Source organism: Chiloscyllium plagiosum, unplaced genomic scaffold, assembly GCF_037043375.1.
Source record: "Chiloscyllium plagiosum isolate Xiang-an unplaced genomic scaffold, Cpla_swu_hap1 HiC_scaffold_9, whole genome shotgun sequence".
Lineage (NCBI taxonomy): Eukaryota > Metazoa > Chordata > Chondrichthyes > Orectolobiformes > Hemiscylliidae > Chiloscyllium > Chiloscyllium plagiosum.
Genome location: NW_028270147.1, coordinates 80,900,876 through 80,917,008, shown reverse-complemented (window position 1 = coordinate 80,917,008; position 16,133 = coordinate 80,900,876). Strand labels below are relative to the sequence as shown.

General features: G+C 42.7%; 1 protein-coding gene across 5 annotated transcripts in view; it reads right to left on the bottom strand.

Annotated features, from left to right (window-relative positions):
• Window positions 1-16,133, bottom strand: part of LOC122554579 (eIF-2-alpha kinase GCN2-like) — an 85,484-nt gene that overhangs the window by 28,400 nt on the left and 40,951 nt on the right. For all 5 annotated transcript variants that reach the window (XM_087990869.1, XM_087990868.1, XM_087990865.1 and 2 more), the window contains exons 14-19: window positions 12,615-12,736; window positions 12,216-12,265; window positions 10,759-10,912; window positions 6,477-6,575; window positions 5,483-5,626; window positions 1,715-1,834 (exon numbers count right to left, since the gene is read on the bottom strand). In XM_087990869.1, the coding sequence (XP_087846995.1) occupies window positions 1,715-1,834; window positions 5,483-5,626; window positions 6,477-6,575; window positions 10,759-10,912; window positions 12,216-12,265; window positions 12,615-12,736 (689 nt within the window). The remainder of the gene's footprint in view (window positions 1-1,714; window positions 1,835-5,482; window positions 5,627-6,476; window positions 6,576-10,758; window positions 10,913-12,215; window positions 12,266-12,614; window positions 12,737-16,133) is intronic.

The window sequence follows — 16,133 nt, the reverse complement described above, 5'->3', positions numbered from 1 at the left end:
GACACAACAACCAGCAGAAATTCTTCTCTGTTTTACGGGTGTTCGTTTTAAAATATTCTGCCAGATCTCCTCCTGAGTTTCCTGGTTTTAACATAAAGCGGCTAAGAATATCTCCTCACAATTACAGCTTCTGATCCCAAAGTCTCTCATCCTTGCACGCTTGCCTGTCAATCATTGGTCTCAGGCCTCTACCAGGCCTTAACCTGCTGAGGCAGCAAAAGTAAAGCAAACAAAGCAGAGGAACAGAAGATAGCAAGTATCCATTTCAATATTAGTTGCCTGGGACACTTACTTACACACATTTTATTGCAGTTACATTGCTTGCCGGATTAGCCACTCCTATGAGCAGAGTGAATTATTCAACTCCATTGCTAGGGTAAGACTTCCAAAATGTTCTGCTTTGTGAAGCTGAGAAATAAAAATCCAGGTGCGACCTGAAAATTTACGCCCTGATTTCAATTGGGCTCAACATTGTTAAACCAGCTTATTTTTATTAAGAACAGAACAGCGTTCAACAGCATGAACTTTCTCAGCTGATGGCTGATCTGTACATCAAAGCTATGTACCTACCTTTGTACCATATTCTTTTCTTACTTAAAAGAAGTATCATGCTTCAGTTGTCTCAACAGCCACAGTCTTTTAAAAGAACATTTCTGATTTCTACAACCCTTTGTGCGATAGAATGCTTTCTGACTTTCCTCCTAATTGGGCCAGCTCTAATTTTAATGCTCGATATTCCAGCATTCCTCCTGAGGAAACGGCGTCCCTGCTTCAACTCCTCTATCCTTCTTTAATTATCTCGCATGTCAATTCGATTACCCTTATGTTTTTATACTCAAAAGGAAAACAAGCCTAGGCAAAACACCCTCACTTCATGATTTAACTCCAAGGTCATTCTGTTGAATCCATGCTTTTAAGGTTGATGTGTTCTTCCTAAGGTACAGTATCCAGTGATGAATGTTATACTCTAGATGTAGTCTCACCAGGGCTTTATACAGCTGTAACACTTAGCTGGGTAACTTGGCCATCTCTGTCCTGCCCTGAACCATTTTACTCCAACTCATTTGACATAAAAGGTTAATACTCCATTAATATTCTACACTTTTTTTTTAGATTAGACTACATAGTGTGGAAACAAGCCCTTCGGCCCAAAAAGTCCACACTGACCCTCCAAAGATCAACCCATCCAGACCCATTCCCCTACATTTTACCCCTTCACCTAACACTACGGGCAACTTAGCATGGCCAATTCACCTAACCTGCACATTTTTGAACTGTGGGAGGAAACCGGAGCACCCGGAGGAAACCCACGCAGACACGGGGAGAATGTGCAAACTCCACACAGAGAGTTGCCTGAGGTGGGAATTGAACCCGGGTCTCTGGCGCTGTGAGGCAGCAGTGCTGGTTTATGCAGCCCAACCTCTTAATTTAACTCTCAGTCATCATATCACTTCCCGTTACCAGTTCAGAGTGAGAGGAATGCTTCGAACAGACTTAAACATACATGAACTATTTGTTGCCATTTTTCCTCAATATTTTGTGTCTTAAGTTTTGGTGAAAGTGGGAAGTACATGAGCCACTGAAAATCTTAGAAGGCTGGTCACAACATGGAAATACAGCTTCAAAAACATAAAGGACTCAAAGTTAATTTCAAAATAAAAGCAAATTATCAAGGAGCCCGTCTTTCTCTGCAAACAGCTTTTGAAAATCTTACTAGTTTTGTATACTGTCCTCCGAACACCAGAAAGTCAGATCCAGCTGTGCTGTACAAAGCAAATAGCAATCCTTCGTAATGTTTCAAGTTTATTTCTTCTGTGCCACGCAGGCTTCCAACCTGTATGAAGCCAGAAACGAGAGGAAGATGGTCAATGCACCAACTCAGCCCATTTAATATTAATGTAAAATAGCTGCAAGTCAAAGTCCACATGATTAAAAACAATTACCGTCTTTGTTAAATCTAAAAAACACCAATCTTTACAGTGATGTAAAACGGGACAGTAAACATCTATTGGAGTGTTTCATTCTTCTGAAGGTATCCTTCAGGGTTACTGAAGGACAGCTCATGCTGTGATTCTCAAGTTCACATCAGCTGGAGTAGTGACTAAACCCAGCCCATTTAACTTTGTCCCAAACCACAAACTCATTTGCTACCCAAGATGGTTGGCCCTTTTCCCTTTCCCGCAACCCCCCCCACTATTGTGCCCATGCAGAAGATGGAAAGTCATGTCTAATTTTCGCAATTTCTTGCTTTATTGGAAAAAAGCTTTGGTAAAACTACCAAACGGGACTTTAGGAGAAATGGTCTCCGCTGAACTGCTGTGCGCCAATGGGGTGCCCTGTACACCGACAAAAAAGGTTTTCTGACAGAAAAGCAGCTCGCCAGGTCCTCTGCTGTACTTGTCAACATGAATCTTTTCACAGTTGGGGCTGGTTTCCTAGCTCACAGCTATCACGGCCAAAACAATCTTCTCAGCGGAGGATAGATTTTACCGTGAATAATTTCAAATCATCCTTTTCACATCTGCAAGTTGTTCTCCTTGCTCAGAAATGCTGGCCTTGCTTAAATTTGCACTCAATAAACTGCACAATGAACTTCATTTGGAGAGCAGCTTGAAATTCCCACCCAGAGCTCAGTTTCAATGCCACGGCTGTTCAGTGGGGGAGAAAGTTAATAAACTTAGCAGTCTGCTGGTGTGAAGCATTCAAATCCAGCATTTCAACTTGATGAGCTTTACAGATTTTGTGCATCGGTGCCAATCACATACAAATGAAGAAAAGGAAAACTGAAATTAATACAGTAACCTTTCACAACCTGAGGACATCTCTGAAACCATTTTACAGCCAAAGAAACATTTCCAAGCACAGTCACAGCTGTGATGTAGCAACTGAGGTGACACATTTGCGCACAGCAAGATCTCGTAAAAATAACGTAGTCACAGTTGGATAATCTGTCTGAAGAACAAAGGCAAAATAGGACCTCTCTCATTCAACTGATATCCAGGCACAGCCTTGATATAACATCTCATCCAAAATGTGACACCATCAGAAGTAGAGCATTCCATTAAGAGACTATCAGCCTCAATTTTGTGCTCTGGAGAGAGAAAGATTTGAAACTTTCTGGCTGTTAGACTCCTATATTGCCACATCTTTGACTATTCCACCACCCTCGTTTTCTATTTCCAAGTTTTATTGGATTCAGAACTTTCTGGTTCAAGACAGTAATTGATCTCCATAGTGATACGATTCCCCCTTAATTAACTGTAGTGGGAAAAGTTTTCCTTGCAGAAATGGTCAATGGGCAACTGTTTATTTCCCAGTGTTAACAAACTCATGAAGGTTTCCTGGGCTGGGTGAGCTCTCAGTGGCTTTTAGGAGGAAGAAGAAGAGAGAGAGAGAGAGATAACCTGGGGAACAGAAAATAATAAGAGGTTCTCAGAACTGGACCTTCCCCACCATATGAAAGCAGAAAATTGCGCTGCTATATGAAAGAATGCGAGCAGGCACACTTTAGTTTGGTGTGTACTCACTGAACAGAACAATGAAACTGGGGCTAGAAACAAAGAATTCACAAAAAAAAAGTTTAAATTAGGAGGCAACAATGACAGATACATTTTGAGTTGATATTTATACAACTTGCAGAGTGCAAGTTTAATAAACATCAAAGTTTAACAACCTCGAGTCATACGGCATGGATCAGGCCCTTCAGCCCAACTCATCCATGTCGATCAGGTCTCCCGAACTGAACTTGTCCCATTTGCCCGAGTTTGGCCAATATCCTTCTCAACATTTCCTATCCCTTTTAGGTGTTCTAATTATACACGCTTCTACAACTTTCTTTCATCTGTGAACATGAAAATTTGTTCCTTTATCAATCCATCATTCCTTGGGTTTGCTCACTGCATTAGGAGGACACACAGGAAATCTGCAGTATTTTATGTTTGACATTGTGTGAAAACTAACCAACCAACAACTGGACAGGCCTCACAGCTGAGAGCTCAGCCTGAGGGCACTTGAACTTTGACCCTAACAGACAACAGGAGCCCAATAGACAACTCTGTTGGATGGACATAAAAGACACTTAACGTCAACTGACAAAGATCAATTCTATTTTAATTATGTTTATGCTCAGGCACAGAAGAAATTTCTAACTCCCCTTATTTTTCCCCTTGTGGCAACTTTATCTCAGTTTTGCCCCTGTAATCTCTCCTCTAATCACTACTCATTCTACAACTCAAGTCAGCTTCATCACAAGAACAAAAATACAGAAATATAGACAATTATTGTATAGAAGGAGGCCATTAACCCACCATATAAATGATAATTGAGATCCAGCTATTCTACTGCCTGGCTTCATCCATACTCCTGTGAGTAACAGCACTTCAAAAGGTAGATATAGTCACCATCGTCCCATTCCCTCATTAAAGAGGTGAAGGACAAGGTCAAAAAAGCATGGTGAACTCAGACAATGCAGGAATTGAACCTATGCTATTGGCATCACTCTGATCACAAACCAACCATCCAGCCAACTGAGCTAACCAACTCCCATGCAGATGGAAGTGGTTCTTAACAGTCACAGGTGAATGCCCATTCCATCCTGATAGGGAGCTGGTCCAGACACTGAACACCCATTAGGGTGAGAAAAACTCTCAACTCCTTTCTAATCCTTCTAGCAATTATTTTAATTTATGCCTCATAGTTACGAACAATTCTGCTCAAGGCAATTGATCCTTCCTGTACATTCTGTCCAGGCCCTCTCATGATACTATATATTTCAATTAAATCCCCCTCAACCTCCTCTATTTCAAGATAAGCAACCCAAGGCCTACTCAATCTTACTTCATCAAGTATCCCTAACCCTAAAGTTGCAGGGAAGATCCTTGCACATCCGCTCTCTGTACCTTCTCTTCTGGTCCCATCCTTCCTGCAATGTTGAAACACAAATACAAGACAGTACAAACCGAGACCATGAGGAAAGTATGTCTCCCAAACTGCATGACAATATTTTATATGATTGGAAGATCATTTTAAAAACCACAGGATTCACTTGCACCACCCGGTCTATGTAACACAACTGATTTTCTAACTACAGTACATATTTCTGTTGAGATATTTATAATGACCATGCATTGTTGACCAGGTAAACAAACGGCACAGTAAACAATTAAAATAATCCATCTTTTGTTCGGTTTGCATCTTTGCACCTGACATGAAGCAATAATGTGGCACTCCTAGTGTTCCACAGCTGAAACGAGTAGCTATGAAGTAACAGAAAGCTGTTCACTAGCCCATAGTCTTTTTACAACTCTTGAGGTGTAGGCATCAATTACAATGCCACCATTTATTACCCATCCTCAGTCACCTTAATGAAATCCGTCCTGTCAGTTTGATAGAACTGAGAGCTTGCTGGACCACTTAAGAATTAAGCCCCTTGATGAATGTGATGAGCATTAAATTTCCACATAATGCAATGCTCTTGTCTCACCTGTACCGTGAAAGGAGCATCCACAAACAGCTTCTGTAAAGTTGTCAACGATTCCCAGCACTGCTTGATACGCTTGTCAAAGTGTGGGATCAGCTGCGCGAATCTTTCCAGTTGCTGGGACATGGCATCAAACGATAAACAAGGCTAAAGGAAGAGAATGGCCACAATGAGAAAGGCGTGTGTTCAAACACAGGTCAAAGTCAATTTTATCTCTAGCTTTTAACACCGTGAAATGTGAAGGAAACACTGGAGAAAAAGGAATCAGGATACAGTTGCAACAGGTGAGACAGGATGATGTATCAGGCACATGGTTCTAAACCATTCTGATGAAGGTCACAGCCTCTCTGAACACCGTCTACGTCAGTGCTACCCTCTGCCCACTGTAGACCCTCAGCTTTCACTTTCCTGTCTGGGGACCATTATATAGAGGGAAGCAATTGGCCAAATGCAAAGACAGACCATGAGCTTTTATTGACAAAGGATGATAAAGGGCTGATGGAAGGAAAAGGAATCTAAATCAAACCACCTATGCTCACATTCAACCAGCTGGATTCAGGCTGAGTGAGGGCCCTGGAGATTGTTCATAAGAATTCTCAAAGGCATTCAATTATCTCTGCTTTACCATCAATTTTAAAGATATTTACATTGAGAATGAGATGTGCCTCAACTTTTGGAAAACACCCTGTGGTATACCAGGGAAAAGTATTGCACTAAAAGAATAGAGCAAGTTCTTATCATCAGTGTTTGGCCAGTCAGCAATGAAATCACATTTCCACACAAAGGGTGTTGCAAGTCTAGAAGTTGCATCGCAAAAAGCAGTGGGTCAACTGAAATCTTCAAGACTGATCGACCGATTTTTATTAAGTCACCAAAGAATACGGACCAAAAGGGCTAAATGCAGACTGATCGAGTATTATCCAAATCAAAAGGGTGGAACAAGCTCAAGGGACTTAATAAACTATTCGCATTCTGATGTCCAAACATAAAGAAATACCTTCACACAGTGAATCTGTGAGCCACATTCTGAACATCCATTCATGAAGAGAGTTTCTTCTAATAGTGTGTGACTAATAATCAGGTTCCTGTATTGCTTCTGTTAGGATAACAAACATTTTAAAGGAGACTATAACTTAACACAATGACAAAAGCATACTTTTACACTTGCAATGTCTCAGGTAAAGCACTAAAGGTAACTAAAGCGCCTCACTGGTAAACTTCTAATGAGACAACAGTTTCTTCCTGTTTAAATTAACTCATTTAACCATCTTAAACACCTCCATTCAATTTCCAAACACAAGGCAATGTGTGCCTGGTCTATGCAACCTTTCTCGATGTGAAAAACCTCAGCCTGAGAACCGTTCTGGTGAATCTGCACAGAACCCCTTTGAGGTCAATACATCCTTCTTGAGGTGCAGTTCCTCGAACTGAGTGCACTAAATAGGCCAACCCAAACTTTACATCACAGTAACATTCACCTCTTTGTAAGTGTAGCAACATACATCGTTATACATGCTTTACTATTTCCACTTAATACAGTGGATTAAGTTAGCACATAGAAGTTAAATGCTAATCTTTTTGCATAATCAGCGAATTAACTGGATAGGTATGATGAGCCAAATGTTCAGTCTATGTTGCATACATCTACGATTGGTGTGTATTTAGCTATGGACCTGAATCTTGCATTTTGTTGCCAACGTTTGAGCTGCGTGAAGTTTTTTTTTGGAAGGGCTTTTCATTGCATGGCCTAGCGAGTTCTCTCAACTGATCTTACCAAACTTGCTGTATTAGTTACCTACCCCTCTCCTATGCAGTCTTGCACATCTGATTTCCACTGCACCTTACCACATGACGTTCCCATCTGGCCACCCAGCAGATATCCACACACAGACCAGCATCCCTTGTGGCCGTGCCATCTTAGTAAGCCCACTGTGCACCTGGACGAGAGTCTGCAATCCACCGTTGCCCCTCACCTTCAACATAGTGGCACAGCATCCACAAAGCCACACTGCTTATAGCACAGAGCTGGCAGAGCTGACACACAGTTAGGTCTTCCCGCCAGGTCTCTAATGAACCACTGGGCCACATCCCATCTGAACATCCTCTACATCAGTGCTACCCTATGCCCACTGTGGACCCTCGCCTTGTCATTTTCCTGTCGGGGGATCATCATATACAGGGAGCAACTGGACAAATGCAAAGACAGACCATGAGCTTTTATTGACAAAGGACAAGGGAACAGAAATAAAGTCGACAGAGGGCCAAGCCGTGCCCCCACAATAGCAACACGGGGCTCAGCCTGGTCACCATGTACTGGTCCCCCTTGAAGTGTCCATGTCCCCTATTACCTCACACTGCACCAACAGCTCGTTTCCACCCCCGACATCCTTCTCCCCACCAGGTGGAGACCCACCATGGTGAATGACATGTAAAACGGTACACTCTGTCCCCTCGAGCCGTTTGATGATGGCCACCTTACACCTACCTCTTGAAAAATTGACTGACAGATCCTAGGACTGTATTTGGCAGAGACCTCTGACCAACTTCAGATAGTGATTTCCCCTGACTGTTGCTGCTGGTCCCACAGGACTGACCACTGAAGACTCCCCGGACTAGACTGGGACAGATCCCCCTGGCTGTGAACATGCCAGGCATAGAGTCAGAGATGTACAGCACAGAAACACACCCTTTGGTCTGACTCGTCCATGCCAACCAGATATTCCAAATCAATCTAGTCCCATTTGCCAGCATTTGGCCCATATCTCTTTAAAACCTTCCTATTCACGTACCCATCCAGATATCTTTTAAATTGTACCAGCCCCCATCATTTACTCTGGCAGCTCATTCTATACACACACACAACTCTGTGTGAAAATGTTGCCCCATGGATCCCTTTTAAATCTTTTCCCTCTCATCTTAAATCTATGCCCTATAGTTCTGGACTCCCCTACCCTGGGGAAAAGACTTTCCCTATTTACCCTATCTAGGTCTCTCATGATTTTATAAACCTCTATAAGGTCACCCCGGAGCCTCCAATGCTCCAGGGAAAATAGCCCTAGCCTATTCAGCCTCTCCCTATAACTCAAACCCTCCTTGTAAATCTTTTCTGAACCCTGTCAAGTTTCACCACATCTTTCCTTTAGTAGGGAGACCAGAATTGCATGCAGTATTCCAAAAGTGGCCTACCCAATGTCCTGTACAGGCACAACATGACCTCCCAACTCCTGGACTCAATAAAGGAAAGCATATCAAAAGCCTTCTTCTCTACTCTTTCTACCTGTGACTTTGCTTTCAAGGTACTATGAATCTAAGAGACACTCCCTAGGACCTTACCATTAAGCAAACAAGTCCTGTCCTGATTTGCCCTACTAAAATGCAGCACCTTAAAGCAGATGACTGACCGTGTTGAAGCCCCTGGACTGGACGCGGACCACACCCCTGGTAGTGGAAATCCCTGACCCGACAGTACTTACCAAACCCCTACCCGCCAGATTAGCCTGAGAACTATCCCCCCCCCCCAATTTCTGACATGGCCATTAGCGCAGTGAATGAATGCGCCATGTTTGGCATGCAGGCAGCTGGCACATGCAGTAAGTGTTATATTCCTGTTTCAGTATGCCAGCAAGATACCTCCCCCACCTCCCCAAACCCCCGTCTGTGTGTGCCTGCTAAAGAACCCCTTAAAATAGCAGTCATGACAGCCTTTCACTATGCCTGCATCGCCAATCTTCTAACAGATTTAGTACAGCAAGGCACTTGTGAGAAGTGTAAAAGATGGAGTGAGATGATCTTGACCTTGAGAGTGGACCTTACCAGAGTTCTCATCAGGTTCTCAACATAGCACATGTCAGATTCTGGCCATGATTTTTTTAAAGTGTATTTCCCATGTCTAAATAGACATAAAAGGATGTGAAATTTACTTTGTCCTGCCGCTCATCTAACGTTTAATGGCTTAGCGTCAACATGCTTCTTCTTGTAGCTTAAAATGGACTGGTATGTAACTTCAGATTTCCACATCACTGAGCAGTATCCCTTCATCACAGCAGCTTCAGTCAGACAGAAGCTGTGCTTCTTGGTAATCATTTTCTACTAAATTCTTCAGACACTTGGTACACTCCAGAGAAATGCTGGGAGCCAATATTTCTAAAAGTACATTCTAGCTGTTTAATTAGTCTTTGAACGTCACTCACAAAATCCCCGAAATTCTCTCCATAGACAGTGTAAACATTGTCCATGTTACAAAAAGACCAGACGTCACAAGGATAACTCAACATTACACTTGAAAGCACATTTCCAGGAGTTCAAGTCATATTAAACACTTCCAATACACACATTAGTGTGAACTTCATTTGGTCTTTTTGTAGCAGACAACTACTACAGCAGCGATAATATCACATGAAGTCACTAATGACCCTTCCTTTGGTCTTTTTCTTTGTAAGTTGTCAAAAGGTGTGTTGCTGGAAAGGCACAACAGGTCAGGGAGCATCTGAGAAGCAGGAGAGCCGATGTTTCAAGCATAAGGTCTTCATCATTCATTCCTGATGAGCTTATGTTCAAAACGTCGATTCTCCGGCTCCTCGGATGCTGCCTGAAAGGCTGTGCTTTCCAGCACCACATTTTTTGACCCTGATCTCTACCACCTGCAGTCCTCACTTTCTCCTTTTTCTTCATAAGCCATCAGACTGATTGTTTGAAGTTCCACTGTTCAAAATCGTACAATGAACATACTGGTCTCCTTGTTGCTGACATTGCATGGAGCATTACCAATCTTCCAGACATAGGTTTCTAACAGCTTTGGTGGTTCACATCCTCTTTAGACTCAAAAAGCTGATATCAGCAGACAACCAATACAGCAGCAGTAATATCGCATGAAGTCACTAATGACCCTTCAGTATTACTTTTACAAAGACACTGTGTTTTACCACATTATGCTTGGCATCATCATAGTGCCAGGGCTCCTTGCTTTAAGTGTGATCTGCAAGTTGAAGGTGGCATTCAGCTCTGCTTTTATACATCATGTAAAGACGAGTGTCTATCGTGACATCTATTTCTTTTCACAATATTAGAACAGGCAAGGTGGAAATACCAGAAGAGGATTACAAACAGTGGATTGAGGAGCCACTGGCAAGTTACAATGCAGACAGAAACCTTATTAATCTAAGTAATTTATCCACAACACCCCTAAACCAGGGAAGCAGTACAGATTGAAACAATGTTGGAAGAGCAGTGAGATAAGAATTCTTCATTCAAATTCATTGATATCCAGATCACATTCTTACCCCAGCTGAAGGATATATCTTCACAATCTCGGACACAACTTCGATCAGTTCTGCAACCGAGAAGATGGAGTTCTGTTCAAGACTGACGATATCAAATGTACATTGTATTTGGTAAGGGAGCCCATTTGGAAGGAATCTTTTCTTCATGCAGTATCTTTGAGAATAAATGATAAATATTCACTTAGAACATGGCACTGTCCTGCCCATCTCTCCATACCAAGGTTTCAAGGTGACTTGCATTTTCGTACGAAATATTTAATAACCTTCCATCTAATAGGCTTCCTTGTAAATATTTTCATTGCCAAATTCAAGGGATGGATTTTGCATGAAGTAGGAATTGCAGCCAGAATTGATGGATGAGAAAGAAGTGAGTGAAAGGGGTTGAAATTTGAAAGCTTTATCCCCCGGCTCTGCCTCACCACGTTCCTGGCCACCGCCAGTTTTGTGATAGGTCAATGACAAGCCTCCTTCTTCCATTTAAAACAACACTATATTAAAACTGGGGTGAGTCCACAGCCTGGCAGAGGGAGCACACTGGTCACAGGAGGCCAAGATCAAGAATTAACATAACCTCTGTTAAACCTCCCTGTCAAGCAAGAGGGAAGAAGTGCTTCCTCAAGATCCTCTAAGGAGCTGCTTGCTGGCCCTGCACTCCCTCATCTCCCCTTGATTTCCAAAGTTAAAAATCACACAACATCAGGCTATAGTCCAACAGGTTTATTCAGAAGTACTAGATTTCAGAGCGCTGCTCCTTCTGTACTTCCATTAAACCTGTCGGACTATAACCTGGTGTTGTGGTGATTTTTAACTTTGTCCAGCCCAGTCCAACACCGGCATCTTGATGTCCAATGGCTTTGAAAGACTGCCCAGATTGCCTGATATCCCAAGATCTGGGATTTTACCCTCTTGTCACAATAGTCCCATTTAAAAGTGACCGCCAGCTATTTTGAACAGGAGCCCACCAACGCTGATGCTGATGAAGGCCTTTCGTTCGATCTGGCCAACCCTTCATCGCCCCTGGTATGCCTCCTGAGTACATAGACTTCCACCTTGCTCGCTCATCCTCCTCACACCAGGGTCAATAACACAGGGGCTTTTGGTCTCATTGCTGAGAATGCTCACTGGGCCCCACCAAAGGCAGGGAACGTAGGGCTTTCACAAAGGAAGATAGCTGGCACAAAACAAGATGCACATGTTCCCTCAGTCGTTGCGAGAACCTTTTCTCATTGATTGAAACATTCAGACAATAATTGACGAGGCTGAAAAAAGCTTTTAAAAGCCTTCAGCATCACGGGAAACCAATCTATTTAATCACACACATTTTGCAACAGAACAAAGTAAAATCTTCTTGTAGAACAATTTGTTTCTGTTTATCATTTTGTTACAAAGAAATAATATGGAACAGAGCAGCCTATGTTCCTGTATTTCTGCAAATCAGTCACATGGACTCCATTTACCTTTTCATTTCACTTATCCTGTTTTTGTGGACAAAACGCACAAAGGGCACCTGTAAACAGAGGAAAATGTGAACAATCAAACAGAAAAGTAACAAAACAGGATTTCGTATTTTTGTATCCAATTACTTTGTGCAAGAACAGGTCAAGTGCAGAGTGCCACTCCCACAACCAACACCACTAAAAGATCTGCTTATTATTCGTAGTTGTCTGTGGACAAAGTGACTTCATGTTTCCTACCTTACACTGGTGTCTACACGTCAAAAGTAATTTGAGCCGAAATGTGCTTTGGGACATCCTGATGTCAATGAAAGACGCTAAACAAATGCAGAATATGCCATCTTTCAACGCAACGTGTTGTAGTATTATCACACAATAAACTACATATTGGCAATTACATACCTTATGATCCAGGGTCATTTCGTAAATGTACCCATCGCTGCTTAGCATTGTTGTGATATCACAGCGGCAGGAAGTTCCCACACTGAACGGGATAATTTCAGGAATATCCAGAGGAACAGCACCTAGAACAGATGAAAATGCATCTCACATACTCACGTCCACCTCCAGCATCATTGCTCAGAACAGCACAGACAAGGAAGGCAATCAATCAGTCACATAGGCAGTTCCCAACTGTACAACATTAGCTGAGTGGCCCACAACCATAGACATAACACCTTCAGGTTTTGCACAGGTAGGCAAACAGACAGATTCTGCTCCAACATTTGTATCATCGATAGCCACAGGTTTAGGTGCCAGAAAATTAGACGCTGGCTAACGTGGCGCCACTGTTTAAGAAAGGTGGTAAGGAAAAGCCAGGGAACTATACACTGGTGAGCCTGACATTGGTGGTGGGCATGTTGTTGGAGGGAATCCTGAGAGACAGGATGTACATGTATTTGGAAAGGCAACGACTGATTAGGGATAATCAACATGGCTTCGTGTGTGGGAAATTATGTCTCATGAACTTGATTGAGTTTTTTTTTAAGCAGTAACAAAGAGGATTGATGAGGGCAGAGCTGTGGATGTGATCTATATGGACTTCAGAAAGGTGTTCAACAAGTTTACCCATGGGAGACTGGTTAGCAAGGTGAGATCACATGGAATATAGGGAGAACTAGCCATCTGGATACAGAATTGGGCAATAGGTAGAAGACAGATGTGTCAGAGTGTTGTTTTTCAGACTGGAGGCCTGTGACTAGCGGTGTGCCACAAAGATCAGTGCTGGATCCACTGCTTTTTGTCATTTATATAAATGATTTGGATGTGAATATAGGAGGGATGGTTAGTAAGTTTGCAGATGACATCAAAATTGAAGGTGTAGTGGACAGTGAAGAAGGTTACGTCACAGTACAACGGGATCTTGATGAGATGGGCCAGTGGGCTGAGGAGTGGCAGATGAAGTTTAATTTAAATAAATGCGAGGTGCTGCATTTTGGAAAGGCAAAACAAGCAGGATGTATACACTTAATGGTAAGGTCCTGGGGAGTGTTGCTGAACAAAGAGACCTTGGAGTGCAGGTTCATAGTTCCTTGAAAGTGGAGTCACAGGTAGATAGGATAGTGAAGAAGGCGTTTGGTATGCTTTCTTTTATTGGTCAGAGTACTGACTACAGGAATTGGGAGGTCATGTTGTGGCTGTACAGGACATTGGTTTGGTCACTTTTCGAATATTGTGTGCAATTCAGATCTCTCTGCTATAGGAAGGATGTTGTGAAACTTGAAAGGGTTCAGAAAAGATTTACAAGGATGTAGCCAGGGTTGGAGGGTTTGAGCTATAGGGAGGGGCTGAATAAGATGGGGCTATTTTCCCTGGAGTGTTGGAGGCTGAGGGGTGACCTTGGAGAGATATATAAAATCATGAGGGGCATGGAAAGGGTAAATCGACAAGGTCTTTTTCCTGAGGTGGGGCAGTCCAAAACTAGAGGAGATAGGTTTAAGGTTAGAAGGGAAAGATTTAAAAGGGACCTAAGGGGCAACTTTTTCACACAGAGGGTAATGCATGTATGGAATGAGCTACCAGAGGAAGTGGTGGACGCTGATACAATTACAACATTTAAAAGTCATCTGGATAGGTATATGAATAGGAAGGATTTAGAGGCATATGGGCCAAGTGCTGGCAAATGGGACTAGATTGGTTTAGGATACCTGGTTGGCATGGTCAAGTTGGACGGAAGGGTCTGTTTCCATGCTGCACATCTCTATGACTCTATAACTACCTTATGCAGTGGAAGAAAGGATTGCCAAGGGATTTTCAGTTAGTTAAAGAGAGAACAGAATTCGTACCTGGATGAGACATTTATAGAAGGATATCATGAGATATAATACTTACTGGCCACATGCAAACCAATGTTCTTTCCAATTTTCCACACTCTAAAGACCTCTAAACATGGGGTAGGTTTGATGGTCATAAGTATTCAGGCGCTCATAAGTGAGTGTCATATAGATCTTGAATTGCCGTAGCAACATCGGTGTTTGGAATAAACCCATACCACAAACCCATACCAGTTTCCCTAGTTTGGATGTGCACAGCAAACATTAAGACCTAGGAGCAGGGGCCGGGCTGTCTGGCCCTTTGAGTAGGCTGTGCTATTGAATAAGATCATGGCTGATCTTTTCTTGGCCTCAATTCCACTTACTCCATTTACTTAGGTAAGATAAAACATGGGCTACATCAATAACAAAGCTAAATCTGCTCACGGTAGAAAATTATAAAATTAGGGCTAAATAAATCAATAATGCAGCAGCTTCTCACTGTGTATTTGTCCCAGAAGAGACAAGGGTAACACAAAAGCTGGCTTTTGTCTGATTCCTTTTCAGAAGGAGGAAAGTTGACACACATGAACTTCCTGTAAGTCACATACCAGTGTGTCACTGTTCAGTTATTAAAGGTAGATAGCACAGCACGTGACACTGTTAGTTCCTGCAGAATGCAACAGTGCTGTTAATGTTTTGACGTACCCTCAATCAATGCTGAGGAAAGGTCACATTAACCTGAAGTGGGAATGCTGTTTCTCTCTCCACAGACAATGCCAGACCTGCTGGGTATTTCCAACAATTTTCTTGTCATTTCTTATGGTCCATGCTTTTCTAGGGTAACACCTACTCCTTAACCAAAGGGAGCTATTTCGCAGGGCTTGAATGATGTGGTCATTGGTGAGAAATTGGGAGAACTGTGTGAGATTGGCAGTGAGGAGCTTCCTGTTGTCAAGAGCAAAAAGTCCCAAGTGTCGAACTGTGAAATGAGATTCTTGCTGATAAGCAGCAAAAGACCTATTAGCATTCGTTACTATCCTCATTATTATACTATCTCACCTCATTGTTCTGCAGTTCCCCAATCTCTCACCTGCTGGATAAAAACTGCACGTTGTTCTGCTATAACACGCATTTCGTTAACGCAAATGTGCCGTAACACGATAGACAAATTGGGCTCACTGTTTCTAAAGCACAAACTTTAGAAACATGTGCTGGCTGTAACGCAATTATATCAGCAACACTTTAAGTGCTGTTTCTAAAGTGAGATTTTTCTATAACAGGGCATTGCACAAGAACACAACCATCGTGTTATAGAAGAGCTACCTGCAGGCAGTGACATTCTCTGTCATCAAAGGCAGAACAGTAACCGGGTGACTCTAACTCACTGCTTGCTCCTCCAGTGGTCCATCAGCCTCCAACATCTCAAGGTACACTCCATGGGCAGCGACCATGCACACATTCCATCCAGCAGGGGCTCCACTGGCAAAGCGGAGTGCCTGTTAGTCTCTAACTACAAGTCTGAGGCAAACAAAATGAACTATGCAGGGCAGCTGCAGGATGCCAAAGCTTTATTGGATGGGCTTTAAAGTTGGCATCAGCACCAGGAATTCTGGAAGGTCTCAGCAGCAGACAGTACTTATACCTCTGGCGGTTGGGAGAATCTGAC